General features: G+C 34.2%; 2 protein-coding genes across 2 annotated transcripts; one reads left to right on the forward strand and one right to left on the reverse strand.

Annotated features, from left to right (window-relative positions):
* The first annotated feature begins 13,147 nt into the window (after positions 1-13,147).
* On the forward strand, positions 13,148-16,665 carry LOC130968454 (putative receptor-like protein kinase At3g47110). The gene is made up of 2 exons (XM_057893735.1): positions 13,148-15,731; positions 15,824-16,665. Exons 1-2 carry the CDS (start codon positions 13,163-13,165, stop codon positions 16,243-16,245), a joined length of 2,991 nt encoding a protein of 996 aa, XP_057749718.1. The 5' UTR covers positions 13,148-13,162; the 3' UTR covers positions 16,246-16,665.
* Positions 16,666-16,751: 86 nt separating this feature from the next.
* LOC130968455 (subtilisin-like protease SBT2.2) lies at positions 16,752-23,216 on the reverse strand. The gene is made up of 10 exons (XM_057893736.1): positions 22,693-23,216; positions 22,058-22,217; positions 21,523-21,920; positions 21,270-21,365; positions 20,537-20,609; positions 19,821-20,103; positions 18,591-18,922; positions 18,170-18,440; positions 17,710-17,991; positions 16,752-17,611 (listed from the first exon to the last, which is right to left on the reverse strand). The coding sequence occupies exons 1-10, from the start codon at positions 22,911-22,913 to the stop codon at positions 17,178-17,180; spliced, it is 2,550 nt and encodes an 849-aa protein (XP_057749719.1). The 5' UTR covers positions 22,914-23,216; the 3' UTR covers positions 16,752-17,177.
* Positions 23,217-25,132: the final 1,916 nt, after the last annotated feature.

Below are 25,132 nucleotides of genomic sequence, written 5' to 3' on the forward strand. Positions count from 1 at the left end.
TCAAAACCCGTATTTTTCAATTATTAAATTTACATATTATGCCAGATTGTATCTTAACTTTACAAAGAATATATTCAAATAAAATTTTAAACTGTAAAATATAAATATAAAATCAGTTAAATTTTATTTTATATGAGTTGGTAAATAATTCGATTAATATATTCAAAATTTATTGAGTAATTACTTTTATCAATGAATTAATTATGTAATATAATTTTGCAAACAAATATTTTCAAATAAAATTGATTTCTATCATTACATAATTCATATAACATCAACATATTTTTAAAACATAACTTATTTATATCACCTTATAGATGTCAAGAAAATATTAATTTTTAATTATTTTGGGATTAAAAATCGAGAGTACATAATTTCTTTAAAGAGTACAGACCTAAACCAAAAAGGTAATATTTTTAAGTAAAATAATTTTTACTGTGAGAAATATTTACATAAATAATTCTATTAGAGAATAATATGTTTAAGAAAGTCATTCGTTCATAAATTTTAAATATAATAACTTAATTATTTATTAAGTCATTTAACTTATATTTTAATTTTCCTATATGCTCATGTTGTAATTTAAAATATTTTTTTTATATCGGCAAAAAAATTTGTATCATAGCAAATCTTAACGAATCAAAAATTTGATATTCTCTGTATTTTTTTATTTTAATATATTTTAGAACCAAAAATTTCTACATTTAAAATTTGTATAGTAAAATACGTGATAATCTTCTTATTAACACATGTATGTACGAAATGGTAAAACGGATCGAATCCATCGAGGCGAGACGCTGAACCCTTTAAATCAGGTGGGTCCGGCTAGGATTTATAACCTATCAAATTAGAAAAATGTGGTTACTTAAGTATATGTGTCCCAGTTACGTGAGGTTATTTACTTTATTTTACAACTTCGTTTTTATGTTCAAACTGTCTAATTCATTTTTTAAAACAAACATGGTCATGTTCACAAATATTATGTTGAACAATGAAAACAAGTTAAAATTTTTCCAAAATATATTAAATAAAGGATATACGGAATTTTACTATTCTTCATCTATATTAAAGTTTTTAATTATAATTTTATAGTCTATTTTATTCTTAAAAAAAATAGCAACCAAACGGGCTTGCATTTTATTGACCTCATTTTTGACATACCCATCTTAGTATATTGTATTTATTATTACCTTGGCATAATATGATTTATTGACTCCTTTATGTAAAGTAATTTAAAAAAAAAAGATCTATAAATAATATTATTGGTAAAAATCTATCCGTACTAAATAAATACTAAATTAACTATTTCACATTAATATTTAAAATTTAAAAACATGTTACATATTTCATTAAATACTCTTACATATATCATTTATATTTCTTACTTTTTTCGGAAATTATATTTTTCTACCTTTTTTGTTAATTTTGTATTAGACTGCTTCAACCGACCAGCTCTAACGGGTTTTAAGAGCATTTGTTATTTATCCTCAACATTGGATTCTTTAACTTTATAAGAAATCAAGATCGTCAATTTGAAAATAGTAACTATGGGTGTTCGCTGTGCGGTTTGAATAGGTCTTGAGTAAAAAAAAAACCTCTTTCGGTTCGAACACTAACTTATTAGCGGTGAAAGATGCTTTCAAAAAAATCGGATCCGGTCGGATCTATTTTAATGCGGTTCGGATTTGATTGGACTGGCGATTCGTAAATTAAATAAATTACCATATACAACAAGTCACCATATGAGATTCTAGGCATAGGATTCAATGGTCCCAGAACGCTTGGAGCATTAAACGGTCGAATTACATAACATATGTTTTAAGTTTCTCGATAACTGCTAAATGGTTTTTTTCTAATTTTAATAACAAATTATTCCCATATATTTTATTTTTTCATAAAAAGTTTTGTTTGTTTTATAAAATATTAGCTTGTCATTCACCTATTATGTTTATTAATACTCAAAAACAAAAACAGGAACAAATTAGATCTTCCATTGATCGCAATAACTTTCTATCCATCCCAATCGATTAAAAGTTTATCTTTGGTGGTCCGTTACTTCAGTCGAAGATTTTGAAATTGTGTTTCTTAAAAATTTAATCCATTGGATTAACAAAACAATCGATTGAATTTCATGTTTCTCATAACTCAATCGATTGGACTGCAGGTTACCACAAAACAATCGATTGAAAGTTGCAAGGCAGTATGGTTTTCGCAAATATCAATCGGTTGGTCATATTATCCAACCGATCAAACGATTACTAGAATCTGGGTTTTATTATAACTCAATTGATTGTTTAAATTACCCAATTGATTGAAGACTGCTATTAAAATTATATATGAAGGTTTAAACGATTGAATGATCATACAAATCGATTGAATTGGAAATTAAATTTTGTACGTGACTAATGGTTTATTCCAATTCAATACATTGGTATGATCATTCAATCGATTGAAATGTGACATAATTAAGTTTTTTTCTGCATTCAATCAATTGGTAGGATAATCCAATCGATCAAATTTTGAATCGCCCCATTCTCAATTTTCATATCGTTCTTATAAATTTTGAATCGCGCCGTGACTAACGGTTTATAAATCAATTGAGTTATGGAAAACCTGAAATTCTAAAAAAGACGATATCAAGATCCACGACGGATGTACAGGATCAAAGATAAACTTTTAATTGATTGGAATTGTCCAAAAAATGAGTATTATCGATTAAGGATCTTATTCGTTATTGTTTTTTGTCTTTTATTATTAACAAACATACTAAACGAATGATAAAATAATCATTGACAAAATAAAAAAATAATTTTTATAATTAAATAAAATATATGGGGTTGATTTATATTTAAAATTAGAAACGGACTATTTACCAGCTATTAAAAAAGTTAAAAAACATGTTGTGTTACAGGATCACTTAATGGTTCAAACTTTATGATACCATCGAATCCTTTGCCCAGATTCTAAATGCTTAACAATAACGTAACAAGTTCGAAGAATACCTGAAAAAGCACAATGATAGGATTACAACAGAAATAAAATTATATGTAACTTAACATAAAAAAATTAAATAATATTCTCAATTTAACAAATTTATAAAATTTTAGTACCACGTTAATAACATTAACATGCCAAACAAGTTGAATATGTTACAAGTTTTACTGTAAATATAGTAATCGAATAATAATATTACAGCACGTTGTGCGGTTTCGATTGGATTCGATCGGTTTTGAAAATACCATACGAGGTCCAACTTGATCCACCGGTTTGCAGAAAATTAAAACCAATCACATCCGAGTTACTGCGGTTTTAATCGATTTGGAAATGGATTTAATTCGATGAGCGGTTTAAGTTGGATCCGTCTGGATTTGAACACCCATAATAATAACAATCCAATATCTTAATTAAGTAGCGGGTTAACCACCAAGAACACCCCCAAATTACTCGAACGTCGAAAGAAAAATCCTAAATTGTAGGTGTTACAGTGGGTAATCGGAGATTAATGGATTGGATGGCGTTCGTTGGCCCAATCGTTTGAAAGAGGAGGCCTTCGAGTGGATCTGCACCTGGGGGCCTCCGTCGGACTTGTGTGCGTGAAAGAATGGGGTGGTACCTGCAAAGACACTCCGATGCCTAAGTCAGCAATAGTGTAAGCATTGGGACTTAGTGATACCTGAGGGGTGCCAGCGTATTTATAGTGGTGAACCAATAACCACCGTTGAAGTAGTGCCACCTTTTTAGGTGGATAACCGTCCCTTTATCTTAGGGAGGTTGAGATATGACTCCTGGAAGTGGGTAGAGAGATTTTAGGGGCAGTTACTCATTTGAATGAGTGCTTATCTGCCAGCTAACCTTCGTCCCGACTTCTTTGGAGCAAGTCATGGTGAGTGCCGACTTCGTAGTATGAAGGTCCGTGCCGAGTGAGGCTCAATCCATGGGTTTAGGCCTTTTGCTTGGACCAGGGCCTTTACTATTGGGCCAGGGAATGAACAGTAAGAATAATAATATCTTATCGTTAATTAATTTTATTAATTTCTTAACTCAACAATCTTCGTTTAAAGACATGCTATTTGTAAGGGGTTACTTAGAACGATATGGATTGATGTCGGACCAAACTTAGTGAATAAAAAAAAAAAACGAGGAATTGAACCCACTATTACTCCGGTTTGCTACTTGATTTGTACGAACAAAAGAACCGATCCCCAACTGCTCAAACACAAAGTTAACCTCTCAATCAGTGGCGGAGCTTAGTTCAGACAAGGGGTGCCCATGGCCCCCCAAACTTTTGTTAAAAAAATTAGTAATACTTTTTCAAAACATAAAAAATAGTTCAGTTGGCTCAAATATTTTATTATAACTTAAAATACCAAAGTTTAATCTTCATCTCTTGCTTTTATTGCACAATAATTTTTAGTTTTAAACATTCAAAACATATTAGATTTAGACTGAATTGAGTGTATTCGCATTTCGCAGCTCTCTTATTCAATAAGCAACACTCCCTTTACCTTTGAGTTTAAATATAAAAAATTAGGTATTTTTTATTTATGTAATTTAATATTATTTTATATTTTACCGTTTATTTAATTTAATTTTTTATATGATAAAAAATATTAGAATATTCAATAAATATTGATATTATTGTATGTGTATAAATTGATAAAAAATTCAATAAATATTATAAATTTTAATATTTGTCTTTCTAATTTCTTTTTTACATATTTTACTGGATATATATTCAAATTTTTATATAAAATAGTCATAAAAAATCAAAGAGTTGATGATGCATTTTTTAAGAAGAAGGCTAATATTCAAGAAGGAAAACATATAACTTTTACAATATCAACACTTGTAGATAGTTCTTCTACTTTAATGAATCACAAAGAAAGTAAGATACAACTTTCAAAAGTTTAAAGAGTTACATCTGATGAGTTTGACCTTAATTCTTTAGAACGATACCCTGAAAATGACTTCAAATTTGGCAATATTACCCAAATTTGAGAGATGAAGTTAGACGAGCTTATCTTAAATGAAATTCATATCAAACACATCTTGACAATTATCTTCTATCTGGCCCCCCAAACTTTCGTTTCAAGCTCCGCCACTGCTATCAATACCGATTAAACTCCTTCGCGAACGGTTCATCCGAACAACTTCGAATCTAAAATTTCGAAATATTGCATGGCTTGCTTGAAACTCCTATATTAACGAAAAGTTGACTCCTTCGTTGTTATATCCGTGCTAAAAAATTAATTACAATTGTTTTTATTTAATATTTAATGCTTAACATACATAACTTCGATATTTACAATTAATTACCAAAATCTAAATAAGTTAACTCTCCATTATTCTACGCCAACAGTTTTCGGGGTGCACTGTATTTACACAAATTTTTGACCAACCCAAAACTCCTCAGGCCCATTACCGCACTATGGAAACAAAATTTGGACATGTGTCCTTCAAGTCTCTTTCTGTGCATCAGCTGGAGCATTTTTCGAGCAAACCCACTCCCACTAAGTGTTGCAGACTTCGATCGCATTAAATGCTATGATTTGCCCCATCAAGACAGCCTCCGTGAATGTCATTCCTTCCCGAAATGGAGGTTTCCCAAAGGCGTGATCATTTTGCTTTGGGAAATATCAACTGTCAAGAATGCATCATTGCTTCTGTCACGGGAGGCACTCAGCTGACAGGTTAGACTGGCTACGATATGATGGTCGCGCTAATCTTCGAGGCTACAAAGCATACACTATACGCGTCGTCCTTGGCCGAACTAGAACACACACTTCAGTTCCATTCTAAATTCGTGATGATCTCAGAAACATGGATTTTAATAACTCTCAAAGGGCCACCGTTAATTACGATGTGAAACTTGCGGGATATATGCCTAATTTTGTTAATCTCATGTTAATCACTTCTTTTACACTTTCAAACTCCTGAATATCTGTACATCGAAATTTATATTATTTTTTATAACATCAATGATTTCATCTGTAACATTGTGGAGCCAAAGAGTTCTTTTTTTTTGAACTATTTACTATACCATAACCTAAATTTTTAGTACTCTTCTTTAGTACTCTTCATTAATTTAAAATTTTTTTTAAGACTTAATTTTAACTTTAAAAAATTAACTTCCTATACAGACCTAAGTTTGAGTATAAAATCTTAAAAAATTTCTGATATATCGGCCATATTAACAATTCTATCCTAAAAGCACAGCATTATACTTGACTGAAATTTCCTTACAAAAAAAAATTGCTATTTGGTTATTTACGGTGAATGCGAATTTAAATCCCAACTTCCTATCCGCTTTTGAAAAAATTTACTCAAGTGGACCCAAAAAAATACGGGATTTAAAGATTTTAATTCTGCTTTTTATAGTCGAAACCGTCCGTACTAGACTTTTTCCAAACACATTTACTCACGAATCAACTAATCTATCTTAAAACCTAAAAGCTAACTTTAAATTAAATAAATTTCTAAACTCACTCAAAGCAAGAATCTTCCTCAGAAAGTCTCTTCACATCATGCATTCCGCCTGAATAAACCTCTCGTCCACAACCATCATTGCATCTCTCATTCACCCACCCCAACAACAACAAACCACTACATGCCCTTGTAGATTTAGAACACTCACCACCTACAAAACATCACAACAACCAACCACCTTAGAACCTGTGACCGGAACCACCTTGCAGAACCGCCAACAACAATGGAGGCCGAATTGAGGAAATTCACCTACTTCGTCGTCACCAAAGGAAGGAACCCGGGAGTCTTCACTTCCTTCGACGAGGCCAGTGCTCAGGTTGCGGACTATCCAAACGCCGAATACCAGGCATTCAACTGTCAGGCCCTAGCACTTGGTTCCTACACGGCACGATTAAAGGCGCTCGAAAAAGAGAAAGAGGCCCTAGATGAGATGACGCTGCAAATGGGGCTACCGGATGAGTCACCACCGAAAAGCCCTGCGACCGTCGTCACCGAAAACGGCCGGCGAGCCCCTCTTACTCGGTGTAAGTCTTTCATCACCTAAACACATACATCAATCTGCTAAATTTACACCTTTTTACCAGACATGCCTAACGCCGAGCTTTTCAAATTTCACACAGGGGTTAATTGCATCCCACCTACCGAGGTTGCCTCCGCTCCCTATGCCGTCAACCTCAGCATGGAAGATTTGCTACACAAGGTTTGCTACAACGCCTCCTTGCCACCTCCATCCTACTTCCGTACTGAGCTGGGTCTCCGTGACACAGGAGTCGTCTATGCTTTCTCGGTCGTTCTCCCTTGGAACCCCTTGGGAGCCGACGTCCACGCCAAGGGTAGGTTCAGCCCTCTCGAGATGGATGCTAAGGAAGATGCTGCTTACAACATGCTTCAAAAGGTCCTCCACACCACGGGTCAGGAAATAAGGGACTTCAACTACTTAAAAGCAAAGATGTTACAGATGGCCAACAATGAACTATCTGAAGAGGTTGAACGCCTTCAGGAGAAGGCTCGTCTCCACGGCTACGACAGCAGCTTGGAGAACGTATCGCCATAGTACTCTTCCCCACCCCCTCTATATCCGATTGTCCTGCATTCTACAGATCAATCATCACATCATTAGGAAGACTTTAAAATAGTAACGTTGCCGGAAATATATTTCTCTACTCCATGCTCATGTCGATAATTGTTGTGCTAATCTTGCATGATCAATCCAACTTATCTATTCCACTGTCTTATGAATGAATTTCATTATCATCCAAAAACTCATTTGCTCAACACTCAAAATTATGTTATCACAACTGTGACCACGCAAGATATGCCGATATTGACCGACACCAACATTTTCTATTTTCTTTATTGCTTCTCAATTTTTATTAGTTTAAATTAATAATCTATTTGTTACTTATTTTAATTTCTATTATGTTTTGTTCTTTTTTGGCCAACACAAAACATCACAGAAACAAATTAAATTAATTAAATTAAATAAATAATAAATACCCTACTAAAATTTTAGGAAAAATTTAAATTATCAGCATCAAAATTATAAAACATAAACATAGGATACTGAACGATATATTTTTTTTCTATAAAAAATTTCCCTATCTTTTAAAATATTATAAAACAATTTTGTCTTTATTAATAATTTTGATATTAACTACACATCCTTTTTAACAATTAAATTTTTTAAGCTGTCCTTTAGAAATTTTTTTTTAGTCATACTTCAAACTGTACTTAAATACATACACCCACAAACTTTACAGCAAAATTTTGCGTTTCTTTATATCTACTTACTCTTCTTTTAATTGGCATTCTAAATAGATTCTCAGTTCACGTCCATCAACTCCGACAAAAAAAAATTTTAACCGCCTTACCCAAACTGAACCATTTAAAAAAAAGGGCAACACTTAAGCCAAAACTTGGATAAACTTAATTTCATTCATGGAGGTACCTTTGGCTTCTCGTATTCATTTATACAGATACAGTTTTTTTCCACATGCTCATCCACATAATTCATTAGCCCATTTCCCATGCTTTCAACCCAAAATTTTATAGCTACCCATTCAGACCCGACGGCATTTGGTACCGCGACTATGTCGTTGTTCTGCCCGGGAATCCATCCCAGCAACAGCTTCTCCCTAAGGATAGCAAAGGTACTCCATGGTTGAATCCGACGCCAGACAACACGTCGCTTTCAACGATAATTATCAAATACTGCATTTTGTTACAGTTACAATCCTGTTATGACTCTTCTCCATGCTTTTTGGATTCGATTTCTCCTGTGTTTGTCCTTGTTTCAATCTCATCATTTATTTCTTACTATGTTCAACAATGAACTTATTTACTCTATTTCTGTTTTAACATATAACCTTTTCTATATGAGATGTTGTTTAATTTTGCTAGCATTCCGAAGATAAATGATAACAACATATCCACCTTAATTTAACTTCTACTTCCATTAAATTTATACAACGAAAAATAAGTTAAACGCGACAAAGCTTGCAATATAATTTACAAACATCACAATAAAATATTTTAATTAACTTATTACATTAAAAACAATCCTTTCTATTTACCGCTTGTTATGTGAAAACTGAATTAGCAATTAAGTACATTAATTCTATTCTTGTTATTTATCAAAACTGAATTATTTAGCAAAAATAATTTAATACATTCCAACAAATTCATAATATCCCTGAACCTTTAAGAAACGCTACTAATTTTTCGGAAATATTAGTTTCGATATGTAACAAAAACCAAGTAACATTGTTTTTAATCTTTTTTGTTCACATATGTCATTGTCTTATTTTTTTTATTATTTTTCACAATGCTTTTTTCATCTTCATTCTGATTTTTGGAATTTAATTTCTTTTTTTTTTGACCATCTTAGCCATATGAAAGGAGCACTCTCCTTTAACACCGCGACTTACTAGGCATCAAAATACTCCATTTCTAAATAGTAAACCCTGTCCCACAAGCCCACCTCAATTTCTTTGCTTTTAAATCTTTGGGTTTTACCACAATATGTCATTAACGGGCCCATCATTAATCGGACATCAATGTCCATGCTAGGAAGCCTAGGCCATGCGGAAGCCTAAGCCATGCAGTTGTTAGCGTAGCTGACTACAAGTTCCGTCATTTCACTCAACTATATTTTGCCCAATTCTGACCTTTAACATTCGGTTAACATGTCACTTTTACAGCCTGTCGCATCTCCACGCTGGATCCCACCTAACCTAATCCCACAATATCAAAACTTCACCTAATCTTAGTCAATCAAATTTTTTATATTAAATCTAAACGCTTCCAGATGTTGGAGTTTTGAAACTCCACTACCGTACCGTGGCGCACGTGAAGCGTTTCCTATAATATAATATAATATCATTTATGTTAAACCATAAGGACCAAACAACACAATTGCAAAGAAGATACTTCGTTCCTTCTTTTTTTCCACTTGGTATCCATCCAAAAACGGGGCAACACTCAAAGAAGCAAAACATGCCATCATGCCATTGGGGCCAGGGTTTTGGACTTCTAAGACTTGCTTGACTAATTAGTACAGGAGTTTATGGATATTCGGAAAGATAATGTTTAAATTCGTGTAATCTGGTTAAGGAAAGGAAAGTAAACACCTACTAACTACTTTACCAACCCTCCTAATTAAAGGACTTCATATGTGAACTTCTAACTGGGGCTTAGAATTTTCATGTACAAGACTTATTCAGCTTAGAATTTGCTCGTTGAAGTAATTTACAGTCATTATTAATTAGCACGAACTATTCACATGAAATTGTGGTTGCAGGAACCATAAATCGTATTCACATCTACGCTAGAAAAAATAGCCACCTTACGAACCAATAGGCATTTCTTATTTTTGGTTTTTTTCGCGGTGTTTCTTAATCTAACAAATTAAAAACTAATTCATTATGAATTGAAATTTCATTTAGCGGCTTGTCGCTCACAAATAAATTGCTGTGTACAAGACAAGATATAAATTCTCGACACTTGTTTAAACGAACGAATGAGCTAACTACTCGATCAATTCAAGTCGGTCAATCAATTAACATTGATATGGGAAGTTTTCTTTAACCCGTTTGGGTTCTTTGATTCAGTTGGGCCAAGTGGTAATCCAGTTCTTATTTGAGTGTTGACTCCGTCTACATTTTTGTAAGATGACTTTGTCACTTCAATTGTGAGTGCCATTTTACATCGAAAGACTTATAGTCATACATGTTCCTTGACCCACTCCCGACCATGTCCTTGTTCATTGCATTTTTAGAATTTCATATTAGGGTATAACATTTGACTCTCAAAATGCTGAATATAGAATAAATTAACATATTTTTATGTTGATAATTAAAATTCTCTATGTATGATTTCCATTCATATTGTATTTATAGAAAAATGATTTTTTTTTTTAAGGAAAGTACCTAAATATTAACTCTAGACTTTATTTAAAAATAGTTTAAATAACACTATCCAAAAAACCAATCACTGTAGAGAAAAAAAGTAAAGGGAGATAAGAAGAGTTTGAAATTTGGAAGGGTTTGAGTTGATTTGCTATTAGAAGAGGTTAAATCAATTCAAAGATAAGGTGAGAATTTTCTGTAGAAAAAAAAAAAGGTTGAGAATCTGAGGTTCCACATAATGAGGAGGAAGATGTTAATTTGAAAATTTAACATTTCGTACAGTCTTAATATTTGGATATAAGATGATTTTAATTTTTGTATAGACAATTTTGTCAAGATTTGCATCTTTTATGTCACCACAAATAGTAATTTATTCTAAAATATAAAAAATATAATCCTGTTAGCCAGAAAGATTATTATTATTATTATTATTATTATTATTATTTTAGCTAATAATTGAAAAAAAATTAAGTTTTTAATATATTTGTTATGTATTTATTAAGTAAAATATTTTAAAATTTTTACTACTAATAATAATAATCATCTTAATATATGTTTTTAAGACACATTTTAATTAACAAAAATATCTAAAAAACAATAAAAAATTAGTCTAAAATAATTCAAAATGACCTTATTATGCATTGTAATTGTTGCTTGTATTATTTTGCATTCTTTAATTACTATTAGAATAATTATATAATATTAAATAAAATAAATATATAATTAGAGATGTTACAAATATAAAATTATAAATATTAAATTAAATAAAATAATTTTAAATTATTGTCTTTCTGACCATTAACATTACCTTTATCTAAATTATTTATTTATTTATTTATTTATTTATTGTTTTTTACATTAGCAACCAAATAAGTTCGGTAAAAAAAAAGTATCCAGTTAAGTGTATAGTGAGAACATTTATTTATCTTTGTCAATTTTATTATTGGATGTCAATATAAGAAAAATGTCGAAATTAAGGCTTAATATAATAGTGTAGTGTTATGGCTTATTTAAAAATTTTTAGACTCTAATATATATAAAAAAAAACACTTTTAGACTCTCCAAAACGCTCAATAAACAGAGAATCACAAAATTGTAATGCCCAATATAAGTGATAGTTGTTTGAGTTGCTTATGTGTCACGTCCCGAATTCGATTTCATAGCTTAAGATCGACGTGCATGTAGAGTTAAACATTAGAATAAAGGAGAAATAGGTTCCTTACTTTTTTTTTTAGATATTTTTGTTTTTGATTATTGAAAAATACTTTTAAGTGACGTTCTTAGAAGTTAGACGAATCAGTCTCTCCGTCCAAATGCTTCCGTCAAATCCAACAGAAAAGTCTGACGTGGCTCCCATAATTCTTATCATGCCTACGATAATATGTTTGTTTGAGTGATTTAAAGTTTTGAAGGCAAGAATGGTTTGAAAGAAATGGGAAAAAAACATGCAAAGTAAAAAATTCATGAAAAAATGAATATTTGCTGAATTAATGGTGACGCGTACGCGTGTGTGAGGGAAGTCTGCTAGGCAATGCGTACGCGTAACAAGCATTATGGAAACCATGTCAGATTTTTCTGTTGAGTCTGATGGAGGTATTTGAATGGAGGGACTGATGCGTCCAACTTTTAAGGACATCAGGGACTTAAAATATTTTTCAATGGTCAAAAACAAAAATGTCTGCAGAAAAAAAAAGTTAAGAACTTATTTATCCTTTACTCTAAAAATTAATGTTGGCTCCCGGTTGATGGATACTAAAAAATTTATGCCTAATAACAAAAAAAGGAAGAAAAATAAAGAATCACAACAGTATTCTGCAAAATTATTCTTAAAAATCTAAAACCCCAATTAAATCACAATTAATAAAACTCTTCAATTTGAAAAATAATGGTAAGAAAAATAATTTAAAAGATTCTAATTAAGAAAAGTAATAAATTAATTAATCTTTATTGTATTATATTATAAACATCTCAAAGACAAAGTTGGTCATTCACACAGGTTGTCTAGCTAACACAATTCAAGTTTGACTTCCCTTTTTGGCTAAAGTTTATTATTTGAGAACTTGGCTGCTTCTACGTTATAACTTATAACAGAGACGGTGGATGTTGAAATTGAGTACACATACTCATATACATACATACATACATACATACATACATACATACATACATACATACATCACCATTTGAAAAAAAGAGAATCTCCATCACTATAAATAGATAATATCTTAAGCTTGCATTGCATGAAATCCAAACCAAATAAACAATAAAGCATGGGTTTGTTTTCTGAAGCACTTGTACTTCATTTTCCCTTATTAATCACCCTCCTCCTTCACAACCATGTGGTTGGTGTATCATCCACCACAGATAAAGAAACCTTGATCACACTCAAGTCTCAGCTCAGTGATGACACTTCCAACAAACTCTCTTCTTGGAACCAGAACACTTCCCCATGCAGCAACTGGACTGGTGTCAAGTGTAACAAAATAAGCCAAAGAGTAACTAGCCTTGATCTTTCAGGGTTAGGACTCTCGGGTCAATTGAGCTCTTCCATTGGCAACCTCATCCGTTTAAGAGTTCTCAACATGAGCTCTAACAATATTGAAGGAGTGATTCCTTCTAACATCACCCTCTTGACTCAGCTCCAGATTCTTGATTTATCATCGAACAAGATTGTGAGCAGAATTCCCACAGACATTGGAAGCTTGAGGAATCTTCAAGTCTTGAAGTTGGGAAAGAATAATCTGCATGGTGCAATTCCAGCTTCTCTGGGAAACATTTCTTCCCTCAGGAATATCAGTCTTGGCACCAATTATCTCAGTGGCTGGATTCCAAGTGACTTGGGAAGGCTCAAGAATCTGATAGAGCTTGATCTCACTATCAACAATCTCACAGGGACTGTTCCACCAGTTATATATAACATAACTTCCCTTGTTAACTTGGCCTTGGCTGCAAACTCCTTCTGGGGTGAGCTTCCTCAAGATGTTGGTCATACACTTCCAAATCTCTTGGTGTTCAACTTCTGCTTCAACAGATTCACCGGTGGGATTCCGGCTTCTCTGCACAACCTCACTAACATTAGGGTCATCCGAATGGCTCACAACCTCTTGGAAGGGACAGTGCCACCTGGTCTAGGAAATTTGCCATTCCTGCGCATGTATAACATTGGATACAACAAGATAGTTAGCTCTCAAGGAAGAGGTTTGGATTACATTATTCATTCTTTGACAAACAGCACCAAACTCAACTTCCTTGCGATGGATGGTAACAGGTTGGAAGGTGTGATTCCTGAAGCCATTGGTAACCTCTCCAAGAATCTCTCAATATTATACATGGGAGGGAATAGAATCAATGGAAGCATACCCTCTTCCATTGGCCATCTTAGTGGCATGAGATTGTTGAACTTGAGCTACAATTTGATCACCGGAGAAATCCCACAAGAGTTAGGCCAATTAGAGGATCTACAAGAGCTGATTCTAGCTGGAAATCAGCTATCTGGTACCATTCCAAAGTCTCTTGGTAATCTCCTTAACTTAAACCAGATTGATCTTTCAAGAAATGAACTTGTGGATACAATACCAAGTAATTTTGGGAACTTTCAAAGCCTGCTCTATATGGACTTATCCAGCAACAAACTCAGTGGAAGCATACCTGGGGAGATACTCAATCTCCAAACTTTGAGCAAGGTTTTAAATTTGTCAATGAACCTCTTGAGTGGACCAATACCTCAAGTTGGGAATTTGATCAGTGTTGCCACCATAGACTTTTCCATCAACAAATTGTATGGTGAGATTCCCAGCTCATTTAGCAATTGCCTGAGCTTGGAAAAATTGTCTCTGTCAAAGAATATGCTTTCAGGTCCCATTCCAAGTACTCTTGGAGATGTGAAAGGTTTGGGAACTTTGGACCTGTCCTGCAACCAACTCTCAGGATCCATTCCTGGTGAACTTCAAAATCTACATGCCCTTCAGCTTTTAAACCTCTCTTATAATGATTTAGAGGGAGCCATTCCTAGTGGTGGAGTATTCCAGAATCTCTCTGCTGTCCATTTAGAAGGTAATACAAAACTCTGCTTGCATTTCTCATGTGTGCCTCATGGCCATGAAAGAAGGACCGTCTACATCATCGTAGCCTTGGTGGTGACATTGATACTATGTCTCACAATTGGCTTGATACTATACATAAAGAACAGAAGAGTCAAGGTAACATCGGCGGCAGCATCTGAGCTGTTAAAGCCTCATGCTCCGATGATCTCTTATGATGAACTTCGTCAGGCAACTGACGAGTTCAGCCAGGAAAATTTAATAGGATCTGGGAGCTTTGGCTCAGTATATCAAGGCCTTCTACGCGAGGGAAGTATTGTTGCTGTGAAAGTGCTTAACATTCTAAGAACTGGTTCTCTGAAGAGTTTCTTTGCTGAGTGTGAGGCTATGAAGAACTCAAGGCACAGAAATCTGGTTAAGGTGATCACATCTTGCTCTAGTGTTGACTTCAAGAACAATGAGTTTCTGGCTTTGGTTTATGAGTACATGAGCAATGGGAGCTTAGATGACTGGATTAAAGGGAGGAGAAAGCATACAAATGGAAATGGTTTGAAGCTTATGGAGAGACTGAATATAGCTATTGACACAGCTTGTGCATTGGATTACCTGCACAATGATAGTGAAATTCCAATTGTGCATTGTGATTTGAAGCCTAGCAACATTCTCTTGGATGATGACATGACTGCCAAGGTTGGAGACTTTGGATTGGCTAGGTTGCTGATTGAAAGATCAACAAATAATCAAGTCTCCATTAGCTCCACTCATGTCCTTAAGGGTTCAATTGGTTACATTCCACCAGGTTAGTAGCCTAAGAACATCTTTAATTGAATAACAGATCATGAAAGATTCTTTTGAATGCTTTGTTTAACCAAAAGGGTACTTGAAATGCAGAATATGGATGGGGAGAGAAACCATCTTCAGCTGGAGATGTGTACAGTTTTGGGATAGTGTTACTTGAGCTGTTCTCCGGGAAGAGCCCGACAGATGAGTGCTTCGCCGGTGGCCTAAGCCTAACAAGATGGGTGCAATCAGCATACAAAGTAAAGAAATTGGAGGTCATTGATCCTCGGCTGATCTCCCTCATTTCTGATGATGATCATGATCCTGCTGAAGGTCCAAATCCACAACTCTATTGTCTGGATGGAATTCTCGGAGTTGGTCTGTCCTGTGCTGCAGACACCCCAGATGCGAGAATTGGCATTCGAGAAGCTCTTCGCCAACTAAAAGCAGTTAGAGACTCTTTTTTGAAGAACAATAACAGTAAGAATGCTGCAGCTACTAGCAAACGTTACTACCAAGTTTCAACAAAATGAATTCACGGAGAGTACTCGTATGACTCATGGTTGGCACCAGTTTATCTCTTTTGCAGCTACACTTCACAAATAATGGTCAAGTTGTAACTTGATATTGAAATCTTGCCATAGAACATATATAGCATGGTACTTTCGTAGAATATAAATGACAGAACGTAATAATTCTCCATAGAAAAGAGAATGAAACACTTAGTATGTAAGCATCTCTTATATATATAAATGTCGCCATATTTGTTTCTCTGTTGTTAAGGTTTATTCTTAATGGAAAATAATGTCACATTTCGGCAAAATTTTCCCAACATATAGACATAAGAAAAGCACGTGTTAACAGCAGGTTTATGGATTTTACATACGATATAACTATAAATGAATAAGGTGACTACTATATTAATGTATATATGAATAACACGGCTGCCTGCTGCTGCTATACTCTACTTATAGCAACTTTTGATAATTTTTGACACTCAAATTGTCATCTGGAGAAATTATTGTTTCTTTCTTAAAATTTGTATTTTGTCGTAGTCCACACAAATACCAATCATATAATTTTGAAGAGTGAAAGCATAAGGGGGGAAAAATTCTGTTATGGGCACCGCATAAGATATGCTTCTTTGCATGCTCAGTCATAAACATAGAGCAACACAGGTATTCTAAACTCAAGGGTTATTACATCTAGTGCCACTTCCAACACAATGTAGGCTAGCCCGGGTGTGTACCAGACCAGTATATAAATGGAATCAATCTCTGGTTTTTGTATCCGGTACACATCCATGCTATATAACCTGTGTTGTGTAGCATTATTTGTAACATCTACATAACTGCACAGGAATTTAAAAAAAGAACATCCTTATCAAACCTTGTAAGCTAAGAAAAGACAGATGAAAAATCAAAAATTGAAATGACTTGCTAAAGAAGTAAAGACACTAATCCTGTTAGCTTGTAGTGATGTTATATTTATATGAGATTTTAGTGATGACTGACACAGGAATATTTACAACATGACCTTGATTACCAAATAGCCCAATCCTTCCAAAGCTTGCAGCAGTGCTGTTGCTGGTTGCATTGAAGATCACAGTTAAGACTTGTCTCTCCCCATTGGCAAGAGAGAAGCGAGTTGGCGACACATTCACTGAAACACCATATGGATTACTCCAACCAACACCGTAAGTTTCATTCCCAGCAATGTTTTGGAATGTTCTCTGGACAACTCTAGTTTGGTTTAACTTTGCTATTGTGATTGAGGGAATGTTCAGATCAGGGCCATATAAAGTAGAGTTATAAAGCAAACAGTTTTGATTGGTGTAGTTTAGCACTGTCGGAGCTGAGCCATTGATAGCACATAGAAATGACATATAATCCTCATAACCTACAAAGCCAAAGACATATATAAACATGTAAAGACACCAATCTATTGTTTCACGAAGTTTTGTTTGAAGATCCCAGTGCACCTTTTGAGTGACTTACTGGAATCAAAAAGCAATCCCGGATCTAATGCTGAAGTAGCATTCACAAAACCGCTTCCCATGTCGAAGGGAGTTGCAGGAGATTGGCTTAAGTCTGGAGAGGCATATGACCGCTGAGCCATTATTGGCTTACCAATGCTGTCATACAGAGAAGCTGTGGTGGAAAGAGCAGACGCAATGGCTGCAGGACTGAAATGGGGGAACTTTTGCTTAATGAGTGCAGCAAGACCGGCAACATGAGGTGCAGCCATGCTTGTGCCAGACATTAAAGCAAAATTCTCACCTAAAAATTCACCAAACCAATTGGAGATCAGATAGTAAAAAATTCACCATAACAATAAAAATAGTAACAGATTATAAATTTGTAATAGAAAAGGGTGTCATGTTTTAACTTGAAAGAAACCTAAAAATCATTTGTGTTTTGTTTTTCTACTAAAAGCTAGCTATACTTATTTATAAACCTAGGAATTCAGCTGAATCAGTGGAAAGAGAACTCCAAGCTGCCCATATAAAGTTTCCAGGAGCAATCAAATTGGGTTTCAAAATATCAGCTTCATGAGGAAGACTGTCCTGAGGATCTGGTCCTCTAGCAGAGTAATACATAACCTTTGGAGCATCATTGCTATAGTTTGCTTTTAGTCCACCGCAGATGCTAGCAACAGCCCCTAGTTTAACAACTTTCTTTGAAGTCTCATCTATTTCAAGTGAAGAATTGTAGTATTGCAGTAATATCTGTCCAATTGAAATTTGTGGGAGAGGGGATCATTTTAGTATTTATGAGATTAAGAACTCAATGAGTGCATCAAATATGGTATGCACAGAATATAAAATACACATGTATATTTAATCCTGCATATAAAAGGAAGAAATGAATAACTTCACCTTGGAATCATTTGCAGATGCAATTATTATGCCAGCCATTTTCATTGGAACTGGGTTAAGCTGAAAACTAGTCACAAGAGGGTCCATGCAGAAAACAAGACCAATTGCACTAAGATTCTTGGCCATTTCTAAGGCACTCTTGATGGTGGATAGCCCAACCACAAATCGGATCGTATAGCTACAGATCAGGATGTTTCCCTGTACCAAATCCTGATTGAATTTACTTGCATCTTGACACTCACCCACATACATATCATCTTTAACTGTTGTGTCATTGTTCAAAGCATGATGCGCATGAACCAGTTTATACATTATGTTTTTAGGTGTTCCAGCTGTGGAAAGTCACAGAAGAAATATGTAAAAATTGGGTAGTAAACAAATACCAATATCCGTATTGATAAAGTAAATTATAATGCACATATTAGCAATTCAATTATATTATTTACAAATGGAATGTGTGACAAATTGTGAGGGAATTTCATCAATGAAACATGGTTACTAAGAAATCTTTAAAGACAACAAGAACTGGTTCTCAACAATATAGTGAATGAATGAGTGAAGATCTCAGATATCTGTATTGTTCTTCCTAGCTGTTCATCAACCAGTGAAAGATAGCAACTTAGTACATTTTAAATCAGCAATATCAACGGAATAAGAATGCAGAGATGCACTATGCTTATATCTCATGCAGTGCAATAAGTACAAGCACTGAAAAGCATCCTATATATGATGTAAATATGGTAAGGAAATTTGGCGAAATGGGATTCTTTTTAAAATATCGCTAAGTTAGATACTACAAATTCCTCAACCAGCTGAGAATGTTCAAAGAAAAGTTAAGCTTTTCCACAACTGAAACTTCAAAACAAAGAACAACTCCGTTTTTGTGATTTTTACAAAAACATTACATAACTAAGCCAGCCTACCAACTCCTACCAACACACATATAAGCCAAGAACACTCCTAGAAAGTTTGGAACCTTGATTCATGCAGAAATCCTGTTTTGAACAGAAAATATTTCCTAATCTATCATGATTCCAAAACTAATGATAGAACACAGCGAAAAAGAAAATAAAATAAAAAGAAATGGTTTGCTCTATGCTTTTCTATATTAAACATGTAAGTTTCACCTTGAAGCTCTTGATTATAAGGTAAGAAATCAACTAAAATACTTGGCATTTCTCTGGAAAATAAGGAATAGCTAACCAGGATTAGAGTAAAAAAAAAACCTACATGCGAGTCCAACTCCAGGTATGGTCATATTATTTCCAAGAATGATGGAATTGCTATAAAGTCGATCATGAGAGGCTGCTCCAACAGTAAAGATCCATGGACTGAAGGAGGACATGCTCATAGGTGAGGGTCCAGTATTGCCAGCAGCTTGCACTACAAATATACCAGCTTTTACAGCTGATAGTAATGACATGTCTATTGGATTGAAGAAAGTTGCAATACCAGGAGGGCGCCTATTTGGAGTGATTGACAAGCATATTATGTCAACCATGTCCTGAGCTGCCTGTAAATGATGAACCATACTTGTAAGCCTTACCAGATATAGAATTGAAGATGCACTTGACGTGAATAATATTTTTAAGGCAAAAGAAAATTATCTTTAAACTATTATATTCAAGACCAAGAAGTAGCGTTGTAAAAGTCAATGAATGACATTGCAAATTCCAATACAGTCTATTGAAAAAATGAACTTCTGCAAAAGTAGTATGAAGCTAGTAAAAAGGCCCTTGTTAAATGGATAACAATAGCTATATAGTTAACAAGTCATTCATCACATATTTCTCATTAAAAGGTACAAGGCAAAAGAGCATAAATCAACAATAATTATACAATAGAGTAGAATATGCCAACAACTGACCTTTTAACAAATAGAATTATCATATATTGCAGACAAAAACATATTATGTTGGCAATGCATCATTTATCAATACATGTACCTGGTCAATAGCTGCAACAACATCTGCAGCAAATCCACCAAACCTCTTGTATAATGCCTTGTAGACAGCAATGCTGTAAAAGATTGAAATTAAACACATTCATAAATCACACAAAGAAAAAAAGCAGTCAGCTAGCCAGTGCACAAGCATCCCCCGTTAACGCATGGTCCAAGGCTAGAATAGATAAAATGTTGCTCCAAGGCTCCCTTTCACATTCATAAATCACATAAACAAGATTAAAACAAAAGAATTGATTATGCTCATCTGAAAATATTAGAAATCCAGGCTAGATAAATAAAATGTCTGTTTTCAGATTAAAAAAATAAATAAATAATGAAATTGTCTCTATAATACTGAAAATGCAGAATAACTTATTAAAGGGATAAATTGTTTTTTGTTGCCAGAAAACTATGTGGAGACAAAAATAAGCATAACAATCTTATGTCAACTAAAATAGAAGTAATAAAAAAACACAAGGCTTAGAGAAAATAAGCAACAATGTAGATAAGAATGGGTTGGCACTGATCAAGTTGTAGAGCACTTGATTAAGGACCAATTAAAATAAATTCTTAAGTTGTTGGTGAAGGTACGCAATAAGTTTACATCCCTGATAGAGTGCAACTATAGGATGAAGCAGAACAATGCAAAACTCCAGATACTGAATTATCATACATGAAATGCATTACTAATCATGACACAACTTTTTTAAATCAGATAGTTTGAAATTAGTTACTGCGAACGGGGAGCCATCCCACTAGCATTTCCAAAATGATGCCCAGCAACGACCACTGGAATCCCATAGTTTCCTGATGAAATAGAAGCTGTGTGCCTGTAATTGTAGATACATCAGAATGGATAATTAGTAGAAGAAAGATTGACAAGTCAAAGTTTACCGGTGCAACCACTTAACGTAACTATTATGCTGAGAACGTGTGATTGAAAAAACAATGAGACATAAGATCCATTTGGAAATGCCAAAAACTCACGTGCCATGGCCATCGCCATCAAATGGAGAAGCATAGTCCTCACTTGAATTAAATATTCCTCTGGTTATAGCAGACGCTGCGAAATGACGGGCCGCAACGAGCTTCCTATTGCAAGAACCAGATGGAAAATCCTGTGTAACCTCACAGATGCCGGAGAAATTTGCAGGAACAGGGTATGGATGTTCAGATTTATCATCTTGGAAACTGGGGTGTGTAGGATCAATGCCAGTGTCAATAAAACCAATGGTGATTCCTTCTCCAGCAGTTTCAAACCCACCTGCTTCAACCCAAGCTCCCTTTGGCAGACCCAAAAATTGTGGCGTATGGGTGGTTGCAGTTCTGACAGAGAAATCCAAAACCACATTTGACACTTCTCTTCTCTTTGATAGCTTCTCTGCCTTTACCATTAAGTAATTCAAAAAATGAACATGTTTCAGTTAGTCATATCACATACAGAACCAATAAGATAAGCAATAAGCATAAATGCACCAAACACAAAATGAGATAATCAAGATGGTGAAAATTAGTGTCATACCTGCTGTGGGGTAACCAACACAGCGAATCCATTAATCAGGTAATGATAGCTATAGAGCTTCAGATATTTCTCTCCTCCTAACACTTTCTTCAAAAGTGAATCATGAGCTTGGGCAATGTAATAACTGTGGCTCCTAACTGGCTTCGTAACATTTCGATGTCTAAAAACAGCAAAATACCATATCCCTCAAATAAATGCATTCATTTCACAAATAACCTCAAAAATTCTAGAAATTGGCAAAACGAAAGATAAGGAAGGATGATACAAAGTACCTAGAATTCAGAACATGGAATAAAAATATAATGATAAGTTTTTCAGGCAAACTATTCATGAACAATATACATTGTATTAAGCAATCACTTAATAATTGCATATCATCACTCCACAAATATATAACTTCCACTTCTGATTTTAACTTTTAACCAACCGGAGCGCGCGCACCGGTGGACACAGAATACTAACTCACTCCGACATCATAAGTCCTAAGAAACTGGGAAAATAAAATGAAGAAGAACAAGAGAGCCAAAAAAGGAAAAAATATGTAACTAGAAAAGAATCTAACAGTACAATTACCAAAAACATAAAAATAATCCTTCAAACATTTTTCTTTTTTAACTGTGAAAGTGATGGGTTACCTTGTTCTATGGAGTCTATTTCTTCTCAAAGAAGTACCATGTCTGAAGCTGTGACTCCTTCTTGCCAACTCATCCTGATAATGAGAAGCAGGAGCTTGTCTCAGAGTAACAATGTAGACAGCACTAGCTGCATCACCTGAATCAACTTGACAAAAGGAAGGTAGTATAAGCATTCCATATAAACACAACATCCCCACATGTACCCAATAAATGTTCCCCATTTGTGTTTTGGTACAAGTATGAACAAGAAACTGAGAACAATTCTTCAGTAGCACATATAGCTCATCCTGGCAAGATTTCCCTTTAACATTTATATAATTAGATATTATTTATTCAGTGGAAGAGTCAAAATAATGCATTGTTTTATAGTTTCTCCTAGAGTCTAGCCCATGAAGCAGAAGTGGAGAAAATGAATCCAAGTGTCAACTCAACACAGAAAAAGATAAAAAGAAGTGAACTCTATTCTGTGAGATAAGAACCAGCCGAAGACACTTTTGGAGATGGGAGAGTCTGTGACTTCTATCAGTATTCATAATAGCTTAAGTATGGAAAATCTAGAACCTACCTTGGATACTGAGAAAGTTGTAACTTTAAATGCTTTGTTTATTGGCTAAGATACTACACAGAAAAAAAAAATTAACATTCCTTATTATAGTATATAGGTGGAACTAAATTGTAAATAAAGAAGCATATTTGCTAAAAGAAAAGACGGCCATCACGCTCAATTACCAATGTACATATCAGATTTGTGACATCACACGTACCAATTCTAAGCAATTTTTGAAAGAAAATTAAAAAAAAAAATCAGTTAGAAAAGTTTTGGTGGGGCGTGTAAGGGAATTTGATGGACGGTTTGTCCAAATATTGTCTCCTAGACCAACTTTCAAATATTTAAAGCAATCCTTTTAATTTTGCCTATGCCTCAAAGAAAGTGGACACATTGTGGCTGGGGTTCGGTGGCACATAAGTGCTACTACCTTTGTGCACATGTCATAGTGATACTTAGTGATAGTGCATCACCAGTCCAATATAGCATTCTAAAACTGCATGTTTCAGAATCTTTTTTAGCCTAGTTGATTAGTTATAATTATGCGATCCACGCATGCCTCAGATAAGTTTTTTTCTTAAATGGAAAAAAAATTCTGAACCAGAACAATATTTTAATATGAAGAAGGTTCTAGTTAAAAACAATATAGCATGTAATCTGATAATTAAAAAGATATGATGAGTGGAAAATTCATGTGCATACCCGTGCTGATGATAACATTGTTTCTTGAAAGTGATGGTAGGCCATGCTCTCATGTCGCAAAAGCACCATCTTCTTCAATCATGACCAGTTTCAGCGTTGCCCTGTTCTCTTTTAGGAACAATTGGTGATCGATCCTCACCTCCTGCATGCGTTTCAATTCAAAAAGAAAAATGTACGGTGTGAGATTCTGTCTCACCAACTCTACGATATACATTATCATATTTCGTGATTCTACTTTTGTCTTTTCCGTCTTTTTGGACCTTCAAGTTTCTATTCTTTCTTTCTTTCTGAAAAACCTAGAAAAAGAAAACATTCTAAAGTTTATAGATATATTTAGAAAGGCTCAAACGTAATTATTCTACTAAGAAAATAAGATGCAAACAATGAAACTGAAAAATGAAAATCTTGCAATTGCGTAGATAAACCCTAGTACGAAAATTGAGTGAAAAAAAAAAATAAATAAATAAAATAAAAGAGGAGCTTAACATGCAATGCATAGATGAAGTAGCAGCAGAGCAAATTAAGAAATACATCTTGGAATTTATAAAGCTGAAAATGATGAAATTGCGTAGCTAAACCCTAGTGCGAAAAATGATTGGAGCAAAAAGGAAAAAAAACTTGACATGCAATGCATAATGAAGTAGTAAGAACGTAAATTAGAGGGAACGAAGTGTGCAACTATGAAATAAGAGAATAAACCCTAATGTGATGAGGCTTTCACTGGAAATTAAAATGGTTGAAGCTGCTGCATGCTTATGAGTATTTGAAGAATCGTAGAACTAATGAAATCAAAGAAAAGTCTGGAATCATAATCGTATATCAAAATAAGGCCAATGCTTACTATGTAGATTGGCCAAAAATTTCTACATGTATAGATTTGAAGTGTTAAAATAAGATTGGATTTTGTCTATAATAATGAGACTCGTATTGATGGACCCACCATTTAAATTGTTGAAGAAAAAACACTGAGGCCAGCAGAAAGTTTTAAAGTTTGTGTCTCATTGCAAATAAATAAAAGGGTAAATACTCTTTTTGCCTCCTGAGCATTTTAAATTGAGATATGTGGCACTTTTATCATCCAAAAACTTCAACCAAGTCCTCAACCATCAACATTAGTGGACGTATCGACCCCTGTGACCGGTTGCCAACAGGTTGCCTGGATGACGTGTCAGGTGGAGGCTGAGTTATCAA

This window comes from Arachis stenosperma, chromosome 3, assembly GCF_014773155.1.
Source record: "Arachis stenosperma cultivar V10309 chromosome 3, arast.V10309.gnm1.PFL2, whole genome shotgun sequence".
Classification (NCBI taxonomy): domain Eukaryota; kingdom Viridiplantae; phylum Streptophyta; class Magnoliopsida; order Fabales; family Fabaceae; genus Arachis; species Arachis stenosperma.

Coding starts and splice junctions, on each gene's coding strand:
- LOC130968454 (XM_057893735.1), top strand. CDS start 13,163: ATGGGTTTGTTTTCTGAAGCACTTGTACTTCATTTTCCCTTATTAATC. Junction 15,732..15,823: donor AATTGGTTACATTCCACCAG/GTTAGTAGCCTA, acceptor CTTGAAATGCAG/AATATGGATGGGGAGAGAAA.
- LOC130968455 (XM_057893736.1), bottom strand. CDS start 22,913: ATGGGGAACATTTATTGGGTACATGTGGGGATGTTGTGTTTATATGGA. Junction 21,366..21,522: donor GATGGCGATGGCCATGGCAC/GTGAGTTTTTGG, acceptor CTACAATTACAG/GCACACAGCTTCTATTTCAT. Junction 20,104..20,536: donor TTGTTGCAGCTATTGACCAG/GTACATGTATTG, acceptor CATCATTTACAG/GCAGCTCAGGACATGGTTGA.